Below are 25,168 nucleotides of genomic sequence, written 5' to 3'. Positions count from 1 at the left end.
GCAAGGTAGTGCTCAACAAGAAGATAGAACAGAGTTAGTCATTTATATGACATTTATAGACATTTATATGCATACTTACTATTATTAATACAATTATTATTATACTTATTATTTCTAGACATTTATATGCATACTTATTCTGTATATATTGGTGCTTTTACAGTTTTCAGTACAGAATTACTGTAATTACAGTAATTATTTGTAAAATAATTTTATAAAAATGTTTGATAATATAGGTTTTATTAATTTTGTGTAACTACAAACTAATTGTAGCACATCCCATAAGGTTTACCTGGTGACAGGGTCGGGCACAGTTAGTAATTAATGAGGGGAATGTGCCTTGTTGTTTAGTGTTACGATTGCTAATGCTAGTTATTGTGGTATTTGTGTTCTTTTAATTGTACTTAATGATATTGCAGTAGAAATGGCTGTCAGTTTTGGGGCTCAGGAACACATCAAAAGTTTTACCACTGAAACTAACACTATGTCTTCTAGTTTTGCAAATTCACCTTACAAAGGTTTCTTCAGGATACGACACCTTTGCAACGTGGGGGAATACTATTAATAAAAATTAATGACATATTTAAATTTATATTAATATTTTTTTACATACCCAAATAAAAATGATTGTATATAGCAAAAGGTTATACAAATTTTGTGACACAGAAGAGGTCCTGTTGCTTTACCTCCAAATAAACAATTTTTCTGTGTTTATATACTTTTTCTCCTTTTCTATCCCTCCAGTTACCAAATTCTAGTTCTAATTCTAATCATACAATGTATGTATCTCCCCCCCAAAGCACAACAGCAACATCAGATCTGAAGGGGAGATCCCAGGTGCACTCCTTCTCTCACATATATCCTCTTTTCACTACAGGCTTCATTAGGTGATACATCACACCTGCAGGAAAGCACTATTTGCCTGATTCCACCCACAGCCTAGCAGGACACCAGAGACCCAAACACGGTGTTGCGGGTAAACAAAGAGAGAACCCCAGCCATCCGAAGCCATCGCACCCGCTCACTGAAAGCAGGGCCATTTAGTGTTGCGTCTAGGAAGACTAGTGTGCCATGGCACTGTGTTGGTTGGTGCAGGGCACACTGTTGCTTCTCTGAGCTCAGGATGTGTCTCCGGGACCCGGGGCAGAAAGGGAAACGAGGTGCCCGAGTAGATGGATAGAAAGAGAGACCCTCCTCTCGTGTGCAGGGCCATGTTCATTAAGCTGTAAATCTCTTTTTGACAAGACACACGGGAACAAAGAGCTGTGCAGGGGCGCCCACCTTATGACAGGCCTCACAATGGGTGGGGGGCAGATGAAGCAGTTGGTGCACCGGTCCACACAATGGATTGAATGCCCCCGTCGGCCTGTAAAAGTGTAGAACAAATTCAAAGGGGAAAGGGCAGCGGCGATTTCACACAACAGGCCTGAATCCATTGAGATGACAGTCCGCCAGCGGTGTTAAAGGACAAGAAGGTCACTCTCGAGGCGTTGCACTCATCCTTCAAAGGCCAGCGGCATGAAGGGACAGATCAGTAAGAGTTTCTGGGTTGGGTTTCATTGCTAATATTAATTCAGTGTTCAAACACTCGCGTGGCTTCCCGTGATTCTCAGAAACAGGCCAAGGAAACAGGCATGTAATTGTGTCTCGACGAAATGCTGAGGTGAACGCTTATCTCGCTAGGTCATGTGAGCCATAATTGGTGTATCGATTCGAGCAGGTGTGAGTCACTGTTTTCGTGTTGGTTTTGACCGCACTCCAGACATTCATTTTACCTTTTCTTGTCTTAATGGGGGGCGTGGTGGTGATGGTGATGGGGGGGAGGACTTTTTCCAAGGTCTAAGCACCCGCTTGTCAAATTTGTTAAATAACTACATCAGCGTTGAGTATCGACTTCATTTCAGTGAAACAAAAAGCACTTTTAGAGAGCGCAAGCAGAGCACACAGAGAGGGTTCACTGACCCCACTTGTGTTCGCCTCACTTTTACCTCACACTTCTTCTTTCACTTCTCTATGTTCCTACGGTGTGGACAGTCGGCTGTTTATGATCGAATGTGTTCACTGTTCCACGGTCTTTGGATGTCCCAAGTGAAAAAATTCTTGGCAATGCAACGAATGTGCCCATACGACTCCTGAAAAATGAATGGATCCTTCTAAGAAGCTGTCTGTCCACCATGGCGCTTCCGCGGAACGTTAGAAGCGCGCGAGCCGTCAAACACCGCCGCCGAAGCGACAGCGACACCGTGTGGGACAGTCGTGACACTGCAACCAAAAGATGAGGTAAGTGTAACGTGTAAGTAAACTAGGAGTAACTATTAAGTGAACAAGTAAATTGTACTTCTTATCCTTTTTCATCACTCCAGTTACCGAATTCTAGTTGTAATTCTAATCATACAATGTGTGTCTCCCCCTAAAAGTACAACAGCAACACCAGTTGAGCAGTTCTGAAGGTTAGACGTTACTAGTAAGTTGCTTACTAGTTTACTTAAATGTAATGTGCATTTTGTCATTCAAATCATCCATCCATTAACAACAACCCCTTGTCCCAAGCGGGGTCGCGGCGAGCACAACATATTCAGATCAGCACCACAAGAACATTTGCAAAATCAAAACAGCTGTAGTATTTGCAACATTTAATTTTTTCCCCTCATTCTGGGCTGTGCAAAGTGGACGTGTCTCAACCTTACACAACGTTTGAATAGATTATTGAGAACTATTTTGTTTAGTGATTATTAATTTAGTGGCGTGATTTAATACTTTAAACTATCTTAGCGTTCCCAAAGATCGTACATAGTGTACATAAAATGTAGTTTAACGGGTAGCAATACATCTGGCAATTTGGCATAGGTCAGAGATTAAAACATCTGGTTATGAATCTGATTTTCAGCAGGTGGCAGACTTGTCCAACTGTTATGCCATCATTATAAAGGCGTTAAAAACTGTTTTCAGCATGTTAATCGTTTTGCCGTGACGAGGGACAATTTTAACATTCAAAACAGTAGACAGAAAACCAAGAAAGCAGCCTTAAAAAGAATCGCGGCAATTACAATCCTTCAGAAGACTCGAAAATTACAGATGACGTCACTGGAGGCCAGGTGACCCGGAAGCTTCCGCGTGCGTCTCTTTGCGTCTGTGTGCGTCAGTATGCGTCGTCTGCGATGACGCCCTTTGTCAGACTCGCACTATTAAGATGGCGCTGCGGCCGGGAGCTGGGGGAGGTGGCAGGTACATTTTCTCCCTCGTTTGTAAAGTTTGCGGCTGTGTTTATTTTTAAACAGCTGACAGGTTACACGGAAATTCGTGGCTTTATCTTTCTTACGCAACGGGTTAGTCCAGGGCCAGGTTACTAGTAAGTACTGGACTGGTCTAGGGGACAACAACAAACAGCTGAGCTGCTAGCTATCTTAGCTAGCAGTCTGACATGATCAGATTGAGTAAAAACAGCCAAGGGCTGGGAACGTACTCCGCAGCTTGAATAAGATGTATATTTGCAGTTGAGTTGTTGTTTAGCCAGTGATGCCATGCATGGCTAACCGGTCGTTGTGTTTGTCTCATTCACTGTCTGTCTCTGTGTGTGTGTGGTTGTTGTGTCGCTCGCTAGCTCAGTAGCTGCGCGTTGTCATCTAGACAACAACAAAGCCGTGAACGTGCATCTCGTCTGTGTCACGTCGTAAGGTCCATAGCTCGCCGGCGAGCCACTCAGTCTGCTCAAGTAGGCCTTAGGTATTCGTAGTCAGTGTGAGTGTAGTGTGACTTCAGAATCAGTGCAGTGTAGTGTTCGCCGACGCCGGCCTCCATCTTGATTCGAAGGTGGCTGACAGGAGCCAAGTGCCAGTGGAAAGAGCCGCTTCCCTGTAGCTACCAGCAGACACAATTGAACTTAGCAAGGTGTTTCACTCCGAAACTTCGCCTTCAGCATTTTCCTAAGGGAGGAGCTCCTTCTTCCCCCACTGCTGTGAAAGACGAGGTAGTTACCCTGCTCAGTAACACACTTCTGATGTGTCAGTCAGGTGGTGAGCCTTACTGTTACAGCAGAGTGTTCTTACAGTATCACTTCAGGATAAGTGGTACTTTCATCAAGGGTACTCTAGGAGTGGAATTCGAACCATTCAACAGCCATCGCCCAAGAGAGAGCAGCTCTGACCACCACCAGCACATTACCTACTACTGCCCTAAAACAGGTTATATCGAGTGACATCCATGATTAGACAAAGAGATCACAGGCTTGTGCGGCTGGCGATGAAAGCAGAGCTGCCTCATGATTGTTTTATTAGCTGAGCCTTGGCATGTTCTTCGCACTTTTAATAATATATTACGTTCCTGTGGAAATGCTGACATCAAGTATGCTTATAAATATAATGTTCCTGTATGTTAATACTGTACCATGCAAGCAGTTGAATATTGCAAGCTTACTGGTAATTTTTTTTCCATGATGTTACAACCAGAAAAGTAATTGCAGACAACTCTGAAATGTTTTAAAACCATGGCTCACCCCCCCCCCATACTTCTGCAGTACAAGGTTGTTTATCTTTGGAGAGTTTGGTTACTTATAGGTCTAATGTTGTCGTACATCTCAGTATTGATGGGCAGAATCACACAATTTGCTTGGTGTTATTCTTTCAAGAACTCACAGTTCCAGTTAATCTAAGAAGTTATGTTGGGGAGCTTGCGTGGCAGCAGCCAGCTAGCTGTTTTACAGGGGGATTTAGATATTCTTACAAGCTTGGCGATATCTTTCACAACGTCATCATGCTGCCTGAAAGAAGCTTTGTTAGTTTTTTATGGGCACCCTGCATTAGGTAGCATGGCATCTGCATTATGTAGTGATGCCACAAGTCTGTGTGTGTGTTTAAAAAAAAAAAAAGTTGGCTCTAATATCTGAATTCAGTAAATGTCAATTTTCACTGTTCTCCAGACTTTGATACGATAAGGATATGGATAGAGTCATGATCCTCTCAGTGTCCCAACAGTCTCTATCATTCAGTTGTCATCCATGCTTTTTTGAGGTTGCAGCACCATTTAGTTTTTGTTGCAGACTTACCTCAAGTGATAAACATGGCCTGTGTCAGATGCCTGTTAATAAAACAAAGAGTTATTAATGCAGTGCAAAAGTAGGGGTCACCAGATACAGGTTTTAGTGCCTCTGTGGTGACCTGTTCAGGTTCTTGATCAGTGCACCACCTGTTGGCCATACTAGGTATGTGGCCTCCTGCCAGATGGGCAGCGCTGGTGTCTGTGGTAGAACCTGACACATGGAGTCCTGGAATGCTGGCTGGTTTGAGACGCTGTGTCTGGCAGGCTACTTCTGAATTAATGAGCTTCATCCAGCTTGTGTCAGAATCCGCTCACATGGCTATCTGCTACTCACCACCTGGCTAGACCAGAAGAGACATGGCAGAAGCTGCATACACACTAACCAAGCAGCTTGTGGAATCAGTCTGTGCATAAGAGATTTTTCTCTCTGCCATGAATGAATACTTATAAAACTGCATGAAGTCTTACGGGTTAGATATTTACAAGAAATGTTGTGGATCTTTGGAAAAATTGATGTTTTGTAAATGGTAGGTTTATATAACTGATTTTTTTTTCAATGTTTTGTAGGGGAAGGTCTTATGTATTTGCTTTAAAATGAAGTTTAAAGCACCCTCAAATTTGTGACACACATGAAATTGGTAATAATGAGCCTTATGAGACTTATGAAACTGTTCATAAGTTTTTGTTTTCGGTCTTTTTTCAAATTTTACGTTTTATTTCAGTACGCAAAACGGGGTTTTCAGAGCTTGATGTTCGTAACCTTTCTCTTAAAGGTGATTCATTTGAGAGTCTGTTCAATAATTTAAGCTTCTTTAGGTTGGGAAGGCAAGAGTTCTTAAATGTTTGATGCTACAGACTTCAGTTTTCAGGTGCTGTAGTACTGAGTGCATCTTTAGATAGAGGAGAGAAAAAAGTTTCTAATGGTTATCAATATGGACTGCACTAGTGAAACCTCATCTCACGTGTTCAAGATTAATATTTTAAGATAGCCTCGTTCTGTATTATCAGTACTTTTGTCTTGAGACGGAGTTTGGTTGGAAAGCAGACCTGTTCAGTTCGATATTTCATAATGACACAGCTTGCTGCTAATGTGGTGTTGATAATAATGTCATTTAATCCCAGTCTTCATGGTGGCCATGCCACTTGTGGCATTTCTGCAAACCTCTAATTCTGACAACAGTCAACTGCAGTCACTTGCACCTCATCTGGCAATACTGGTCATGTGACAGCTGCCTTGACATACTGCTATGTACGCTCTTGGCACAATAACAGCATATAATACAGACATAACCACGCTATCTGCCCTTACTCTGTTCCTTAAAATGGGGTGGATAATAAAATGGCTGATACCGGGAGCCCAATTCCCATTATATCTTGTGGGGGAAATTATAGTTTCTTCCCATGCCATTCCAGAAACCCGACTAACTTTGACAAATGTCTCAAAGAATGAAAAAAAAATTAATCAAAACAGTAAAGTACAACAGTACACTATATGATATTATTTATGTTGCAAAGAACTGTGCTGTCAACAGTGTTACAGAAAGACTGCTTGGGAAACAGAAATGTTGGAACTCAAGCTTTATTGTGCCTCTCCTTCATTAGGCAGCAGCACTCTCAGAGCACACACACGCCCGGCAAAAAGCTCTTGAACATCAGAACAACGTGGGAATCATTAATCCTCCGTAATTCATCACTGTGGTTGCCCAACAACTATTTACATCCACAGCATTAGTGCTGAATTATGGGATTGTCACTGGCCCTGTCTCTACGATGTTGGTAACAGTTTTTGTCAGGTAATGAAAATATAGAACATGTTCTTAGAGGTTTTTTTTTCCCCCCCCCATTTTTTCAGAGACCCTTTGACAAATATGGGTTATAGTGGGAGGGATTGGAGCAGATGGTGACGAGGAGTATTAATTTTCAAGAGGTGTTATAGCAACTGCTACTGGAGGGCTGCTACTGGGTAAGCCTGTATTGCATTGACTGATAAAAGTGGAAGCGAGCTGAACAAAATAAAAGTCCAATGTTACTACATCTTTATTTAGAGAGGGGAAAAATAGATGCTCTTCCTGTTTGCTTAAGATCTTGTATCCACAAACAGTATGGTTAATATCAGTTTTTGGAAACTTTGGACAAAGCAGTTGCTTCTGACTCAAGAAAATGTCATACCGGAGAAGTGTAAAACAAGCCTTGCGACACCCCAGGCATATTTAACACAGGCTCCAAATATCATTAGATCCTACAACACACCGACATGTAAATGATATGTGAAATACTATGACCAATGTCTCTTACCTGCATCAGATACCACTCCTCCTGCCAGGTCTGTTTTCTGCTGTGTCCCCCACTCAGCTCTGGGTTCCAAGTCACTCCACTTTGCCACTTCATCCTCTGACTGTAGAAAATCAACCAGGTGCTGCAGACTTGAGATTCTCAGCAGAATGATTCCAACCAGAATATTGGGGTTTAGCCTTGTTGGTGTTGCCAGGTTCACTGGTCACTCTGGACATACTGCTTCAAAGATCCTGTTACTCCAGTCTTTCAAGAAGTCTGTATCTGGTCGATAACGTTGCTCCAGGATACAGCAAAGTGCTATTGAATCAGTGTTCCCAGCTATGTCAGATTAATCGCTTGCTTTGATTCAGTATTTATTTATGATGTTACTGTGCACACATCATTGAGCGAAGAGGAAAAATGGCAACAATTTAGACAAACAAGGAATGTGATGTCTCAGTAATGATTTAATGACATTTTTTAATTGCTTACAAATTCATCCATTCACCAGGACACTGCTGCTGAGTTTTATCAGTGTTTCATTTGTTTTGTTTGTATCATCTGTGTGTGATTATGAATTTCTATAGCAGTGCATTTGCAAATGCTAATGTGACCTCTGAAGTGTCCTCTCACCTCGTTCTAAATAAATGAAAATTTTATTGAGCAGAAATGGTGGTTCAAGGAGAAAAGGGAAAGCAAACTTAATTGCACCATACCTTTTTGGGGGGGTGTTTTGGGAAATAAAACATGATCTTATTGCAGTGGTAATGGTTGTCTGACCATTTCTACCTCTAAAGAAGAGGTAGAAACAGAAACAGGAAGCTCTCACTGAGGGTTTTTCTTGTTCTATGATCTTATTTTGTCATGTTGCCAGCTGGTAGTCATGCAGGGCTGACATGCATTTAGTAATTCATAATGTATAATATTAACACTGTCTTCATTGCCCATAATGGGAGTCAGAATAGCAGAGGACCTTAAAGATATGTAATGTTTAGGAGCACAGATTTTATTTTAGCTGATTTAAAAAATTGGATGTATGGGCATATTCACAATTGACAATTTATTTCAGACAGTTATGTGAAATGATTTTGCACTGCTGAGTTGTTGTTGATCTCAGTAGTGACTTGTGTTTATTCTTTTTCCTACAGCTTTATGTACCCAGTTGGAGGAGGCCTGGGGCCTCCGCAAGGTAAGTAACCTGTCGCACACAAACCTTTGCTGTCTTCCATTATGTGCCTCTGCCCAACATTGACTGGTAGGCCTTCAGAGTCAGGCCAGTTCTTTTATGTTTAGCTGACTTAGTGTTGTGCAAAGCAGACATTCCTGTGAGCACCATGGCAACGCTTTGTGAGATGTACCAGATAGGGATTTGCCTAGTGGCTGGCTGCCTGTAGCAGGAAACAGTAATGCTTTTGGAGGGTCAGTGGTTTGACCCTGCTTCTGACCTGAGAAAAGGGACATTACCAAAACCTGAAGAAAGCAGACTCCACCATAACACCAGGTCCGCAGACATCCTTGTTCTTTGGTACAAATGTTACGTACTCTCAATCCATGAGGTTCATTTTCAGAGCTGGGAAGGTTAGGAGGAACTGCTAAAACTTAACTTCAGTTACAATTTCAGAAATCGGAAAAGCTAAATATGAGCTGTTTTAAGACTTTAAATTGCTATGAAAGAGTAGCTGATAGGAAGATAGATTGTGATGTATTTATTTCATTTTTTTGAGGAGGTGATGCAAAGGATGGAAGGAAGAGGTGTTTAAAGGACAATTGACTACTCTCTGCAACTCTCCATCTGTGCATTTTCATCAACCTGTCATAACAAAAACAGCCAGTGTATGTCACAGTTCAACAATGTTAGTTTTTCATTCCCTGCAATTTTATGTTTACAGAATAGCAGTAACAACAGCCTCAAAAACATTGCTTTTCAAGACACTAGGAAGACGTGTAGGAAATAATTAGCAACATTTTTCAAGGCATGCTGCATTTCTCCTGCAGCTGATGTTTTCAGATATGGGCAATTTAAAGCCTGAGTAATGTGTCTAATTAGCATAACAATAATTAGACAGAAATAAACATAGCAGCAGGGTGCAAATGGTTCTTTCAGCCTTGGCTTTGAGTTTAATTTTAAGTTAAGATCTCAACACTACTTATTTCTGTGCTCTGTGAATCCATTTGCATTGTTTTAAATGTTTATTCATTTAATTTTTTGCTTGAACTATTTGGGTAAATATGTGCCCTATCATCAGTTTAACCCTTGGTGAAAGTTTTGATGTTGCCCACAGAGGGTCATATAGAAGCAGCCTTTGCCAAACTCGCAAATGACATTGAAATGAGGCTAGCTGAAGTGTTGCTAAATTGTGCTGATCACCACAGATGCTGCAGAAATTGTCCATGGACATGCAGCAGCCAGCCTGGCCACTGTCCAATATGCCAAGTCATCTGAAGCCTTTAGGGAACCCATGGGTTTGGAGGAAGAGGGGCAGGGGCAGTAGGTTGGGCTCATTGTCAGCTCCAACATCTGTGCTTTTAGTGTTTCTTTCCTCTTTGTCAGAACTGTCACAAAGGAAAAAGATGGATCTGTAATGATTTTCCTGACATTGTCACTTGCTGAAGAAATTTGAGCTTAAGAATTTGAAGTGTGTCAGTGCTTGTGCACACGTCTTATTATACAACTTAAATTGCTTATGCACCAGTGATCCCAGTTGAGTATGAAGCAGGTATCTGTGATATATTGTGGAACAGTCATGTTAATTTATTGTATGTGCATCCTGTAGTGATGAGTAATGTTTTATACGTTGGAGCAGCTGATAATGTAGCGGTTAGAGCTGCTGCTTTTCCATCTGAATGTTACTGGTTTGAATCTGTTCTACTGCTGTAGTACCCTTGAACTAGGTACTTACCTTAAATTGCCCCAGTAAAGTTACCCAACTGTATAAATGATTAAATATTGTGAAATAGCTAAACATTGTAAGTTCGAGTTGGAGAAAAGCATCAGCTAAATGAATAAATAAAAATGTATATGGTAAAACCCCCTGGATACAATTTTTTTTCCCACATGGAATGGATGAATGCTCCAGGTGTGTATGGAAATTATTTTATTTTTTTATAGAGCGCTCTTCTCGCGCTTTAACACAGACGTAAGGCAAGAAAAACAGATACAAAGAAGACGGTCAACTAATGGCTACCGTTATTGACAAAGAAGTGAATAACCAGAGGATGTGTTTGTGTTTCTGGTTCAGGCATGATGCCCATGCAGCCACAGCAGCAGCAAGGATTCCCCATGGTACCAGTCATGCAACCCAACATGCAGGGGATAATGGGAATGAATTTTGGTGCCCAGATGCCTCCAGGTGCAATGCCGATGCAGGTTTGTACAGCTTTCCCTTGCTATATTCACAGTGAGTTCTCACTTTTGCATAAAACACTTATTTTTGTGAAGAAAAATATACCTAATTCAATGATACCCTACGTACGTAGAAAACATTTATCCGAATATCTGCAACTTAGTTTTATTTTTTATTAGGCATTTTATTTTACATGCACATTTGACACATTTTTAAAAGAGTAGTCTCAGGTGTTAATGCTTGTTTTTGTAAATAAAAAAAATTGCACACTTTTTTTCCTCATAACATGTCTTTCTCCAAGATCATAACTGCATTGGTGCTCATTCTGCCTGTGATAAAATAACTACTGCTTATGCTCACTATCGCTAACGACTGTAGCAACATCTGAGTGATTATTTAATACTTTAACATTTTGTGAAAAGGGATGACCCTTTTTGACAGGAACCAATTATGATTTTTGCTGTTCTTGCACAGAGAAATGGAAGGGAGATGGAAGGTGCTCTGCTGTCCTTGTTAGCACCGCCATCTTCAAGCTTAAGGCATTGTGAAATACCATAATGGTCTCCAAAGAGAGTTAAGTGCTTGTTGCACTTAGCATTAATTGCATCGGTTAGTTTTTCACATTGTTATAACCAGAAAAAAACTTCCGCGATTCTTGTTGAAAACTCATCTTTGCAAGCTAGAAATGTATATCTGTTTCAAATATGCTCAGTAGCACTCAGGAGAGAGCGTCACATTAAGGCCAGTGATGTTTGCACACTGGAGTTGCTTTCATTCCTCCAGAGGAGCCTCATGCACTACAGTGAAAAGAACCAGCGTTCAGCTCAGTTGCTTTCTTAGGTTGGGTTCTACTGTAAGCCTGCAGGGGAGTTTGCTATGAGACATCTGGTCTGGCTAGTGTGACTTCTGCCTGACAGCCGGGACCCGGCGTCTCCCACCTGCTCCTCAAACTGCCACAAGGCCTTATGATTTTATTGATAGACAATCCACTGTGAGGGAGGTATAGCATTTAAGACCCACACTGCTTTTGATCGGAAAGCTCATCTCTACCCAGTATTGTGATATCGTTTGTTGGTGGGAGAGTGTTGTTCTGATAACCTGCATGTGGTGAGTTTGTCCCTCCTTTCATTCTGCCTTTCTGTCTGTTAATACATCAGCAGGGCAGTTAATGCCAGTGGGACATGTGTGTTGATGGGTGAAGTTCTGGAATGTAGACAGCTGCAGTGCTGCTGGGCCATTAGAGTCCAATGCTAAGCTATTAGATTCATTTACTGCCACAGATGCCCATAGAAACAGAAAGGCTTGCCAAGGATTTTGTGGGGCAAATTTGTTGTGTGGATGTAACGGTGGTGCTGCCTCTGTGTGTATTTGTAGGGAGGGATGCCCATGGCGATGCAGGGGCCAGCAATGCCATTTATGGGACAGCCTCAGTTCATGGGCATTCGTCCACCGGGGCCCCAGTATGCCGTTGACATGCAGAAGCAGATGGCTGAGGAGCATCAGTAAGGCACCTTTCCTGTACACTCATTTTTGCACACTCTCTGCCCCTCCTCAAGCCTCTCCATACCACTGTGACCTGATGTCTTGTCCCCCCTCTCAGGAAGCGACTAGAGCAGCAACAGCGCATGCTGGAGGAGGACCGCAAAAGGAGGCAATTTGAGGAACAGAAACAGAAATTGCGTCTCTTGAGCAGTGTCAAGCCTAAGGTTAGGCTCTGCCGACTTCTGTCAATTTTTTTATTGCCTGCCATGAGTTCCAGGTATTTCATGGGTTGTATTATCTGTGCAGACTGGAGAAAAGAGTAGGGATGATGCACTGGAGGCCATCAAAGGAAATCTGGATGGCTTTAGCAGGGATGCAAAGATGCACCCCACACCCTCCTCGCACCCCAAGAAACCAGGTATGTGACTTGCTGCCCTTCTTCAGTAAATGCCCTGCTCTCCTTCCCAAAGCCCTCAGAAATGGAGCTCTGCCCTGTGACCGGCTTTTGGGTTAGCCCTGGTATGGACAGCCCAGTGACGATTGGACATGTAGGTCACTTAGTAAAATTGCGTGTGAGCAGCATTAGGGTCTCTGTCCTAGTCCCTCCTCCTCCTCTCCTTGAGCAAAAAACCCTTGTGAATGGAAGAGTCTGAGCTGATAATCTCAGACAAAAAGACCCTGGGGAGTATTCTTATTTTCTTGGAGCTGGAGCATATCATTTCATTCCATTTTCACACATATCTGTATGTAGGCTTACTTCCCTTTCAAGTCTTGCTTGTTATAGATGTTCACATAATTGTTTATTTTTGTTACTAATTCAAGTAACTAATTGGTTTTGTTTTTTTGTACATCATTTTGTTGACACCTCTAGATGTTTCATTAAAGACCTCCAAAACTGAATGAATTCTAATAAACCACAGCAATTTCATTTAGATTCTGTGTCATCTTATGCTGTTTTTTGTGCAGTAGGCATCTGTCTTTGTGCCATCATCTATATTTCTCCATTTTTACAGACTCATCGCCATCCCACCCTTCTGTCACCCCCTCTCACTCCCTCCCCCCCACTCTCCCAGAGGAGGAGGATGAGTTCAGTGACTTTGTGCAGGGCCCTGTTGAAGCCCCCCCTTCATCATTCCCACTCCCATCTTCTCTGCCCACCACTCAGCCCTCATCACCCTCCCTCTGCCTCCCCCAGCCTCTTCCTCAGTCTGTGCCAATCCCTTCGGTCGTCTGCCACTCTACTGTTACCTCCAGCTCCCAATCTGCATTCAAAGGTAACTGTCTACTTCTCTGTATCACTCCCAGTATTTGCTTCTTTCTAGTTCCTCTCTGCAGTTACAATCATTAAACCATGACAGCATACGGTAAAATGAGAAGCTCAGCAAACCCTCACAGATTTGCACAGAAATAATTTAATTACGTTGCCATGGGAGTTTCCTAACACAAGTGTTGCCTTGCAGTGAGACTGTAGGAAATGGCTTAGTCAGTGCACAGTGAGAAGTGAATACAATTAAAGTGAAATGCATATTTACTTGCTCTGCTAGACACTGTACTCCAGGGAGTTTTTTTTGGATGTCAGTTTTTACATACTCATGGGAGTTTGTACATATCCAGCCAGGCTAAGACTCATACACTAGGATATGCAAGGAATGATGAATGAGAGGCCAGGTTTAATGCCACGTTGCCCTCTTGTGTCCCTTGTCCACGACACTCCCCAGGCCCCTCTCTGGAAGAGAAGCTCTTCTCCTCCTGTGATCTTACTGCCGAAAAGCAGGCACAGCTTAGTTTTCAGTCCTGCCTGCCCCTGGCTAAGTTGGTCCCCCGGGATCAGGTGGTGGCCCAGTTTCAGCCCAGCGCCAGGGCTCGGAACTGGGCCTCCACTCCGGAGGACTTGAGCGACGCTTTCACTACAGGACCACTGGCCACCCCGGGCTCCCCACCAGGGGCTGAAAGCAGTGGTGAGATGTATAACAACCTTTTAATGGTTGCTCTTCCTCTGAATCTTCAGTATTAACACATGCTGCTCATCAAGGCAAGGCCTTCTGCCTCAATTTCCTTCTAACAATGAAATCAAAAAAGTCATGGTTAACACACATCATTACAAAGGGTTGGTTTAATAAAGGCAATTATTTTATAGAGGAATGCATAAAGTTTAATTCACCCTTCATCTGCCTCAGTTTCCTTCTTTAAATCAAGCTTCTAGATTTTTCAAATGGTGACCGCTGATGTGCTCACATAATTCCTTTTCTTGAATCAAAGGCTATAGAAACACACAAACACACGCACATTGTCTGAAACCGCTCATCCCAAGCAGGGTCACGGCAAGCCAGAGCCTAACCCGGCAATAGGGGGTGACACACCCAGGATAGGATGCCAGTCTGTTGCAAGGCACCCCCAAGCAGGACTCGAACCCCAGACCCGCTAGAGAGCGGGACCCGCCCAAGTCCACTGCACCATCGTGCCTCTCGGCTATAGAAACTGTATTTCCAGCAGTTTTATATTAGTGCACAGAAAACATTTTGAGCAAGTTGGCAAGCCCTTGGCCACAGCATCACTTAAACTGTTGTCATTTTTATGCTCATCTTGAGTCAGTTACCAACCTGGATGCCACGGTCCAGTGGATTTTTCCTTGGGTAATTGTGCTGTGAGCCCATTGACACGGTGAGGGATGGATTTGTCTGCCTGCGAAATATGTCACGCTTCCCAGCACCAACTTGAACAGAGTAAAACCTCAGTCTGATCTTGTCAGAGGTTTGCATTCTGCTTGCACAGCTGGCTGTGAATGGAACTTGTCACTGCGTTACTCACCAAGCTGCAGTGTGTAACACTCCTGCTGTGCTCACTGTAACTTCCTGGGGGGTGGTCTCTTCCATGCTTATAATATTCCTGTTCTTTTGAAGCAAGGGTTGGGGATCTGTTAGTGTGTGCTACCCCTGTGTTGGGTACTTTGTTTTGGTTTGATTATTTTGCTCAGTTTTTTATTTTTTTTTTTTATTTATTTTTGTTCAGTGGTGTGATGGAAAACTGAGGATTCAGAACCTAGATATGATACTCCATCCATCCATCCATTTTTAGAACCGCTTGTCCCATATGGGGTCGCGGGGAACCGGAGCCAACCCGGTAACACAGGGCGTAAGGCCGGAGGGGGAGGGGACACACCCAGGACGGGACGCCAGTCCGTCGCAAGGCACCCCAAGCGGGACTCGAACCCCAGACCCACTAGAGAGCAGGATTGTGGTCCAACCCACTGCGCCACCGCACCCCCGATATGATACTTATGTTAAAATTGTAAAGGAATTTTTTTTTTTTTTTAAATGTCTTCAAGCCAGCCTGTTCTACCCTTCACTATGAGCTGAGTCAGAATGGCTGAATAATTGCTTCACAACAGATGGGTTTTTCTCTGGAGCACCTGGGGACTGAAGGAGCTGGAGCTCTGTGTGGTACTTTTCCCTGGTAAATGGAGGGCTATGCCCATTGCCCAGCAGGTCACCCTTCTCTGTGCTGCTACTCTTGCAGGTGTCGGTGTCTTCCCACCACAGGAGCACATGCAGCCCATGATGCCTACCTGGCTGTACAATGACAGCCTTGTGCCAGGTAAACAAAGCCGCTCAGTACAGAAGACACCTATTAAAAAGCTACAGACCGGTCTTATAATCACACTTGACAGCATGAGGATTGGTGGCAGTTTATCAAAAATCATCATGTTTACTGTTGAATAATGCATTCATCATTGGAGCAGTAATTATATGCTTGATGATGCCTTTTGAAAGAAGTTTCGTATTCTAGTCGGCTATCCAGCCAAGCTCTGTTTATTCTCAGTACTGTGTTGACTGTTATGAGAGATGCCTTTTACATTCGGCTGTTGGGTACCGGCTCTACCTGTTCGGTTTGCTTCCTAAAGAGTTGTACAAGAAGGTTCTGGAATTCACCATGACTCCAGCGGGTATCGACACAGCCAAGCTGTACCCCATTCTCATGTCATCGGGATTGCCTCGGGAAGCACTGGGGCAGATCTGGGCCTCAGCCAACCGCACCACACCAGGCAAGCTGACCAAAGAGGAGCTCTACACTGTGCTGGCCATGATTGGAGCAACGCAGGTAGGTGTTTGTAATGCTGGCATTAAACACTGGCTATTTTGTATATTCCATTGGTAATGGAATGCTGTCTGTGTTGCAGCTTGAACACAGAAACACATTATTTATTTGACTTGATTTGACAGAGTTGTTCTGTAATGGAAGTATTTTCCTTGAGTTATTTTTTTTTCTTCTGCTCGCAATTTGGCACAAGAGATCTTTGCCTAATACTGTACTGTCAGGTTGAAAAATTATGCCTGCAAAATATTTTACATGCCATTAGTTAGTGTGGAGATGTTTCATCACGCATTTCAGTTAATTTATATTTTGTCCTCTTTGTTGGTGGCATTTTTTGGCCTTTTTATATATGTGTACTTTACAGAACTGACAAATCTCGCTATTTTTTTTAGAGAAAAATATGGCTTCCAGTGGGATTAGCATTCAGTTGTATATTAGTTGTTACTATGGTTTTGGCTTCTGCTGTATTTAGTAGTATCAATTATTCATGATATGTAAATGTTAATCAGCAGTTGACTGAGTTACATAAATCTTTGAGTATACACTTCCTGTCTGCTGTCAGCTTCTTATATTCTCTCTGACAAATAATGGGCATTGTAAGTGTAGAGGGCACTTGTCACCTATCACAAGGGAGACCTCCTTTGTGGCCACTTGCAACAAACGATGTTTTGTGTAAGCTTCTAATGCAGACTCTTTTACTGCTGCATTCTTTTGCTGTTCCTTCATATCAGAGTGGACTTCCTGCAATGAGCCTCGACATCCTGAGCCAGTTTCCCTCCCCACCTGTGCCCAGCCTGCCTGCCATGGCTATGGCTGTGGCCACTGTCCTGCCTCAGCACCCAGCACCCATGATGGCTCAGCCACCTGTCTCCATTGCTGTCCCCACAGCAGTGCCTGCTGCAATGGGTGTGTCCCCGGGCACCAGTGCACAACCGCCTGCAGGCTTTGTCGCCAACTTTCCACCTGTACAGGTAGTGTGACACAGCTGATAATGACGTGCTCTTGTACATTGCTTTGAGTAAAGAACTGAACAGTAATAGCGGGAATCATCTGTGAGATCCTTGTATAAAGATTGTAGAGCCTTTTGGTGTTGCTATGAGTAGCACTTTGATTACTAGGTCATAGAGGTGTAATTCCTCAAAACAGCCATCCCTGTTCCTGGCTGCATAGACTGCTTTAATTTCTGATGACCGAATGTCCTCTTTCTAGCCTGTGTAGTTGTTGTAGTTTCTGCTGTGTTCTTAAACCTCACCCCATGCTTCACTGTTTTTCAGGGTACTAAACCTGATGATGATGATTTCCAGGACTTCCAGGAGGCACCCAAAGCAGGCACAGCAGAGGAAGCTTTCACTGACTTCCAGGGAGAGTCAGGGTCCACTTTTCCCCCGGCCACCCAGAACAGGTATGGCCGCTGGGTCTGGCAGATTTCATGCATCCCATGATGTACACAGCACGAACTTGTAGAGGGATTTGCAAGTAAAAGTGTACATTATGGTCATACCCGGCATTCTCTGTTCAGTATTTTGTCCATCCAGAAACCTCTTGACTTGGTTTAGAAATGGTTAGTAACAATAAGCGATTCTCTAACAGTATGTACTTAGTCTTCCCTGCATAACTGAATTTATTTTAATGGACAGATGAGCTGAATCTGACTTATTAGTTTCCAAGTCCACTTGGTGTATGTGCGATTCCTGAAAACTAGAGACAAATTGTTCCAGGCAAGGACAAGCTGGCCAGGAAGAGTGGAAATTCATTTTTGTTCCTGAATAACACAACCTTTCACAACCCATTTCCAGAAAATACTAAAAATCCAATTGTTTCAGACATGAAACAATTATACTCTATTGGTGTTCTGTGGTATAATACTCCTGATGATGATTTTGTTTTCCTAAAACTATGCATTCCTGCTCATAGTGGTCCTACCCTGCTTACACCAGTGTCTGGGTCATCCACATCGTCATCCTCTGACAAGTATGCTGTGTTTAAGCAGCTGTCTGTGGAGCAGCCTGCCGAAGTAGCTCCTCCTGCATCAGGTACCTCACAATCTCTTCTATGGCTCTTGACCTCTGTTTTGTATATAGTCCACTTTAACAACAAATTATGTTCTTGTCATGACTTCTGCCTGTCCTCCTTCTGGGACCAACAAGGTCACTATCCATAAACTCCTTTTTAGATTGGGGAGTTCAGAAGCACATGCATGTTAGCGGTGCACATCCGCTGAGAGGTTTCCAGTTGAGGCTTTGTTGAGTTCTGTCAGTGACTGCTCTATTTTTATCCCCTTTAATCCAGACTTTGGAGATAAATACAGCGTGTTCAGGCAGCTTGAGCAGCCGGTGGATCGGAAGCCAGTTGGTAAGTAAGAAACGTTAGCCACTTTCTGGCACCTATAACACCATCATGTTCTGTGAGAACCCTGCCTGAGCTCCAACAATCCTTGCTTTTGAGCGTGAAAGGTGGCTCCAGGAGCCTAGGTGGAGAGCTCCTGTTAGTGTCAGTCTGGTTTCTGAGATCCAGAGGGGAGGTGGTGTACCAGTTTTGAACATCATAGTCAAGTAAAAACACAGAAAAATGTAGCTGCCCTGTCACTATGATCTACAGTCTGTCAGAGTATTATTTGTAGTCCCAGTGCTCGCACAGTTGACATGGGTGAAATTACTGTTCCTATTCCACTAGTGCAGCATCGAGGGGGAATGGCCTTCTCAACACCAGTAAGTTTGGCGTGCAGTGACCTCTCCTCTGTTTTCTTCCTTTCAGTTGGTTGATTTCATTTCTAAACCATCTGATGGTAGCAGATGTGTCAGAGATGCATGCATCTGGTGCATTAGTGACCATGTGGCTTTCTTGCTGTTGTTCACACAGACTGATTCTGTAGACTGATTCATTTTAAGAACCGATATGCCGCCATATTAGATAGACAACCAAACCACTTTACTGTTTGAATTACGCACGGCATCTTAATTAGGAAGTAAACAGCCCTGTTCATAAAACTGCTATGAATCTATATTTACATTTACATTTATTTAGCAGATGCTTTTCTCCAAAGCGATGTATATCTCATAGAAAATACGATGTGTACATTACATTAGCAGAGAGATTTAGATGCAGACGTGGGATTCTCAAATGCATTTTACTTTCCACCATATGAACCAGTGTGCATCACATGAGTAGGTGCATAAAACTTCAACTGAATATCGACGATTCCTAATCAGCTTCAACCATATACAGTACCAACCTGTACTGCAACCTGCCCCAAAGTTAGAAAATACCTCAGATGTATTCTTGTAGTTTTTGTGACTCTTCTGTGTTTGTTTTCCAGGTGAAGGATTTGCTGATTTCAAGTGTACCAGTGCTGATGATGGATTCACAGACTTTAAAACCGCAGACAGCATTTCCCCACTAGACCCCCCTGACCAGACCAAGGTTTTCCAGCCACCGTTTCCCCCTGCTTTTGCCAAATCTCAGTCTATACAACCACAGCTCCCAGTCTCCCTCTCACAGCCCAGGAACCCCCTCAATATGGCTGATCTGGATCTGTTCTCCTCCTTGACTCCTTCTGCCCCCCCAGTGGATGCCAAGCTCTCCTCGTTTCCACTGGTGACCCCATCTGTTGGAGCAAAGCCACCTGGGGGTGCGGCAGAGGATTTTGGTGACTTTGCACTCTTTGGCTCTTCTTCCTCATCAACAGCAGTGGCTCCCAGTTCAGGGGTCCAGGATGACTTTGCAGATTTCATGGCATTTGGGGGTTCGGGGGAGCCCAAGAATGAGGCCAGGTCAGGTGAGGGCAGTAGTGGCGGGCTGGTGGAGGAGCCACTGTTGCGGCAGCAGCAACAGCATACATCTGACAAGTATGATGTATTCAAGCAGCTTTCATTGGAAGGTGGCCTGGGCTATGACGATGCCAAGGAGAGTGGTGGTGGCTCTTTCTCCTCACTTAGGAGTGACACTGATGACTTTGCGGACTTTCAGTCCTCTAAGTTCTGCACAGCACTCGGTGCCTCTGAGAAAAGCCTGGTGGACAAGGTTGCTGCCTTCAGGCAGGCCAAGGAAGACTCATCTTCTGTGAAGTCACTGGACCTCCCATCCATCGGGGGCAGCAGTGCAGGCAAGGAAGACTCCGAGGATGCACTTTCCGTGCAGCTGGACATGAAGCTTTCGGACGTGGGTGGGGACCTGAAGCATGTGATGTCGGACAGCTCCCTGGACTTGCCGGGGCTGTCCTCCCACCAGCCTCCTGCTGCAGGTGAGGAACTAGTGCGCTTGCTCTGGTGAGGCCTGCTCCCATATTGTCTCCCACTTGGGGTCAAAGGGCAGACAACATGCCATTCTCTCATGACTCGTTTCTCAGCTGTCTTTGTAAAATGCTAAAACTTGGCACACTTCATATCATTCCATGAAACATACCAAACCATGAATTCCCATCAGTGTTCACATTTTATTTTTATTTGTCTATTTATTTATGAATTAAGATATTTTAGGAATAATTCATTTTCTATCGACTTTAGAATTCCAAAGGAATAATGTGTCATGAGTATTCGATGTTGTAGTGTTAACATATTCAAAAGTGAGGCATTACTGATGTTTTATACCCTCAAGTGTTATTATTTCTCCTCAGATAGCAAAAGCACACTACATAGCTGCTTGTGCTTGCCTAGCTTTGAACACTAAAATTGAGAAGCAATACAGACGGTCGTATTTTTGACACGTTCAGCTGCAGTAGTTTGGCTTGCATGTTGCCTCGCCTTGTTCTGTAAGCTGTCACCTGTCTTTGTAATGCATGACCTGTGCAGGCGGAGTGTGACCACACATCGAGTGACACTTCATTGAGGTACCATGTGGATGACCAGGGGAATATAGGAATGGGATTGGCCTTAGTACCCTGTGGAAAATTCTGACTCTTAACATTTTGTCAGAGCATTTTACTGCGATACTTATTCCTCATGTGGTATAGGCCAAATTTATCAAACAGCCAGTCCACAGCTGTATTCTTTCCATCTGTCTTCTCCAGCTTAATGAGCATGTGATGACATCCTCTAAATTTATGTCAGGCTTCCCAGTCAAACTAGTATTTTTCAGAAAGTGGGTTTTGATAATAGACATGGTTACTGTGTTAGCCTGGGTTTCCCACTCTTGGGCATTGACAATGCATCCCTCTGCTTGTGTCTTCACTTTACTGGCTTCCACTATGTCCACTTCACTGCTTTCAGTCTAACTGCTCAAAACTTTTCTGTTTATACTTTCCAGTAGTCACCTTGACATTTTTTTCCACGGTAAAATATTTTGAAAAGCACTGTCAGTCAAGAAGCTTTCAAACCTATACCATTTTTGATTGCAGCGTCGATTGAATTTGACGTTATTTCATCTTGATTTGGTATTTTCGAATTTTCACTATTTTAATCAAATATATTTGTAGTAATTTTCCTTCAGTTTAATAATAAAATTTACTACTTACTAATTGTTAATTAGTAGTGCCCAGCTCATGATCATTGGTTAATCTTAATTAAGCTGAATTCTAAACATTGCCTTTTTTTGTGTGGGTCTGAAAAATGCAGCACATCATGTTAGAACATAAGTAGTGTTTGCTTTGGAAATGCTATTGTGAATGTTTGTTATGGCTGACCATTTGAGTTCTGCCTGATCTTTTTGGATGAAAACAGATTCAAGATTGTAGCTCAATCACTCTTAATCCACGTAACCCCCCCCCCCCCCCCCCCCCGTGCTCTGTGCCATGTGCTCTTTTTACTCGTTAAACTGCTGTAACGCAGTGAGGTACCAAAGTGCGAGCCATTCAGCTCGAGGTCCTGGATTACCCTGGTAGCTTCACAGCTAACTGACACACACTACAAATTCTGATTTGTTGAAGTGTTTCTCCTTTTCCATGATCCATGTTTAGAATATAGTTTTTTTTTGTTGTTCATTTTCTCATTTCATCATGTTCCATGTCCTGTCTCATGGTGGTGAAAGCACTGTCAAGGCCTCCCTTTATGTTCTGTTTGTGCGAGTGTGTATTTGTGTTGAAACATGTCTCCACCTCCTGTACCTCTGTACCTGGCCTGTGTGCTCAGTTTGCATTTGCTTTAACTGGGGACAGTGTGTTTTAAGAGGAGCATTGGTGATTGGAGAATCACAAGAAGGTACCAGGAGTCTCACATCTGCACATTGTCCAGAGTTAGACCTCGAGTGGACCCAGCTATGAGCTTGTATGCCAAAATCAAGAATCAAAATCAACGTTAAACATAACGTTTAGCTTCATTGGTGAATTGTTAGCATCTGTTGAGGAAAGTGCGCCCTGATTTCGGCGGCAGAAAAAAGAGAAATGAAAATCTGGTTTCTGCTTTAAATGAGGCAGTTTGACACAAGTGGGAGGACAGACGAGCAGTGAGGGCTAAACTGATGTCGTAACGAGGTATTACGCTGACTTTACTGCTCGGCGCCCAGCTGGGACCTGAAGCCTACTTCAGAAATGGCTCAGTTCTGCTCCTGTCTTTATCCTGGTTCCTTCCTGAGAGCTCCAGAACTCTGGACTGTGAAACCAAGGAGAGAGCCATTGGGAGGTCCCACCAAACCCTCACCTGCACCTCGCTCCTGCACCTGTAACCTTAAAGAGACAGTATCTCTTTTTCCGAGTCTTTGTCTTGGGACTTGAACCCCAGAATGAAGCTCTGTGTTCATCTATCCTTGGCATTCAAGCACGGCAGGATTTGAAAATGCATTTTGAGATCACATCAGAGAAGTAACTGATCCCCCTCCAGAGCCTTGCTTTTGCTGCATTGTGTCTGTGCTGTTCGATTTGTGAAATTGACAAGAATGTTACGGGATTTCTACTTGCACATCTAACTACAGTCCAGGTTGTTTACTGTGTAGATATTTACATATATTTGTATAAATTAACGGTATTTTTAATTATATATTTTAATTTTATTTGAAACATATAGACTTTTAATTTCCCTTCATGAATAGTCAAAGTATATATATATATAAAGTATATACATGGAGATCTCTAAAGATAGTTGAGCATTTTGTGGTTTTCTTTAGATCGTGGTAAAACGTTCTGTGTTTTGCCACGTATGTTAAAGTTATTGTTCCTGGGAAAACCTTGGAGAGGTGGCGAAAGGTAAGGATGAAAAGGGATACTGTCTCTTTAAATATGATATGCACCTGTAATATCAGGCTCAACTGTAAGATTTTGAATTGAGACTGATACCTCTGTGGGTTTTTAACCCTTTGAGTGCTTGAGGAAGGGTTCATAATTACAGGGTATGACTTTTTCCCAAGTGGTTCCAATTTATTGCTTTCAATAATGGCACTTTACAACAGCATAAATATTAGTCAGGTAGCTTAAAACTGAAGATTTAACCTACTATGTTTGTAATTCTGGGATCCTAACCTATGGTGTATTGAATACAGAGTGTCTGTTACCCTCAGTATTTATTTGCTTGAAACAAATGAAAGATACCAACCATCTCATCACTTCACTGATGTTGAGTATTTTAAGAAAATGTTGTAGGCTTTTTGGTCCTCAAAGGGTTAAAAGCACCTGGCCAAGTACCTGTATTTACAATTATATTAGGCTTGGCTTTCTGTTGTTCTGTATGATTCAGTTATCTTTCTATAAGGTTTATAGTTTTTTTTCCTCTCTCTCCCTCCTCTTAGTATGACTACATTGTGTGTCTACCAGTATTTACTAATTTCAGTCTGTGAATGTGCCTTCTCAATTCTGAACTCTGGTTTCTGCTTCTGGTTTGTTTAGGATGTCTTCTACATTGATTTCTCAGACTTCTTGCTGTTTGTTTCTCTCTGCATGCTCTTGTATACTTTATTAATAATAAAAAGGAAATTTTACAAGTGTTAGTTTGGCAAATCTCTCTTGTAACAGATAGCCACCTTCTCAGTATTTTGTGACCTTACTCTATCTCTCTCTATATTCTGTTGTGGTAATAAATATTAATCTTGGTATAGCTGAAATGCGTACCGTCTTGATTTTTCCTCTTTTTCCAATTCCTCTGAACCCTTATCACGCAGCAGTTACATTAGGTGTGTTGACACACTGCTTAGTACCTTCCTTGTCAATTTCACAAATTGCCTGTGTGTGAATGTTGTGTGTGCTCCTAAAGGAGAATAGGTACCACAGGGTGGTAATAAAAAGTATGTCTGCGTATCTGTGTGTGTGTATGCTTGTATGTGAGTGTTGCTGCTGAGTGTTTAGTGTGTTTGTACTCTTATTTTTGTGTTGTAGTACTGAGTGTGCCATATTTGATTGCAGAAGAATTTAATTAGACCAAAGATCGTTGCGAGTGTCAGACCCACTGTAGTGAAGAGGGAAGAAAATCAATTCTGAGCGGACATCAAGATTCTTCTCTCACTGATGTTACCATGACAACCTGTTGGTCATATGAGATTGTTTAGGTTTATTTATTGAATGTATTCTTTTTGATATAGCCAGAACACGTCATTGACAAGGAGTGTGAATGTCACGTTAAGAAGGGTGAGGATGACAGACAGTGTGAACCTGTTGCTTTCTGCTGCTACACCTCTTCATATTAACACCTCAAAGCTCTTCTTTCCTCTGCCAATATTGCTAGACCCTGGAACACATTCATTTCTTTAGCATGTGGGTGTGACGTGACATTTGTGAGAAATGAACTTATTCAGTGCTTTAACTTTTAGCATTTGAAGATGGTTTTTTTTTTTTTAAATGGCTTCCGTATTTACAAACTGTCATAGCCTGCATGACTACAATCTTGTACTATCTTGAAAATATCCTCAGACTTCCCATCTACCCACAGATTAATGCATATAAAATACTATGTTTAAAATAAGGAATTCTATATGCACCTTGACTCTGGTAGTATGAGCATGAAACATTGTCAGGGGCATAGCTGAGTGTGTAATTTCTATGAGTTTCAGCTGCAAACGAACCAGTAATGCTCACTAACGTACCCACA

The 25,168-nt window shown here is 42.7% G+C and overlaps 1 protein-coding gene across 10 annotated transcripts in view; it reads left to right on the top strand.

The window, feature by feature from the left end:
* The first annotated feature begins 3,157 nt into the window (after positions 1-3,157).
* Positions 3,158-25,168, top strand: part of synrg (synergin, gamma) — a 29,741-nt gene continuing 7,730 nt past the window's right edge. For 6 of the 10 annotated variants that reach the window (XM_029255464.1, XM_029255466.1, XM_018748238.2 and 3 more), the window contains exons 1-15: positions 3,158-3,225; positions 8,457-8,497; positions 10,548-10,675; positions 12,027-12,154; positions 12,253-12,358; positions 12,441-12,552; positions 13,148-13,408; positions 13,853-14,092; positions 15,651-15,728; positions 16,036-16,232; positions 16,958-17,197; positions 17,501-17,628; positions 18,141-18,259; positions 18,516-18,578; positions 19,543-20,466. In XM_029255464.1, the coding sequence (XP_029111297.1) occupies positions 3,191-3,225; positions 8,457-8,497; positions 10,548-10,675; positions 12,027-12,154; positions 12,253-12,358; positions 12,441-12,552; positions 13,148-13,408; positions 13,853-14,092; positions 15,651-15,728; positions 16,036-16,232; positions 16,958-17,197; positions 17,501-17,628; positions 18,141-18,259; positions 18,516-18,578; positions 19,543-20,466 (2,800 nt within the window). In that variant the 5' untranslated portion in view covers positions 3,158-3,190. The remainder of the gene's footprint in view (positions 3,226-8,456; positions 8,498-10,547; positions 10,676-12,026; positions 12,155-12,252; positions 12,359-12,440; positions 12,553-13,147; positions 13,409-13,852; positions 14,093-15,650; positions 15,729-16,035; positions 16,233-16,957; positions 17,198-17,500; positions 17,629-18,140; positions 18,260-18,515; positions 18,579-19,542; positions 20,467-25,168) is intronic. The other 4 variants (XM_029255470.1, XM_029255469.1, XM_029255468.1 and 1 more) reach the window with 2 other exon arrangements.

This window comes from Scleropages formosus, chromosome 10, assembly GCF_900964775.1.
Source record: "Scleropages formosus chromosome 10, fSclFor1.1, whole genome shotgun sequence".
NCBI lineage: Eukaryota > Metazoa > Chordata > Actinopteri > Osteoglossiformes > Osteoglossidae > Scleropages > Scleropages formosus.
The sequence above is the reverse complement of the archived record's forward strand: the minus strand, read 5'-3'. Positions and strand labels throughout refer to the sequence as shown.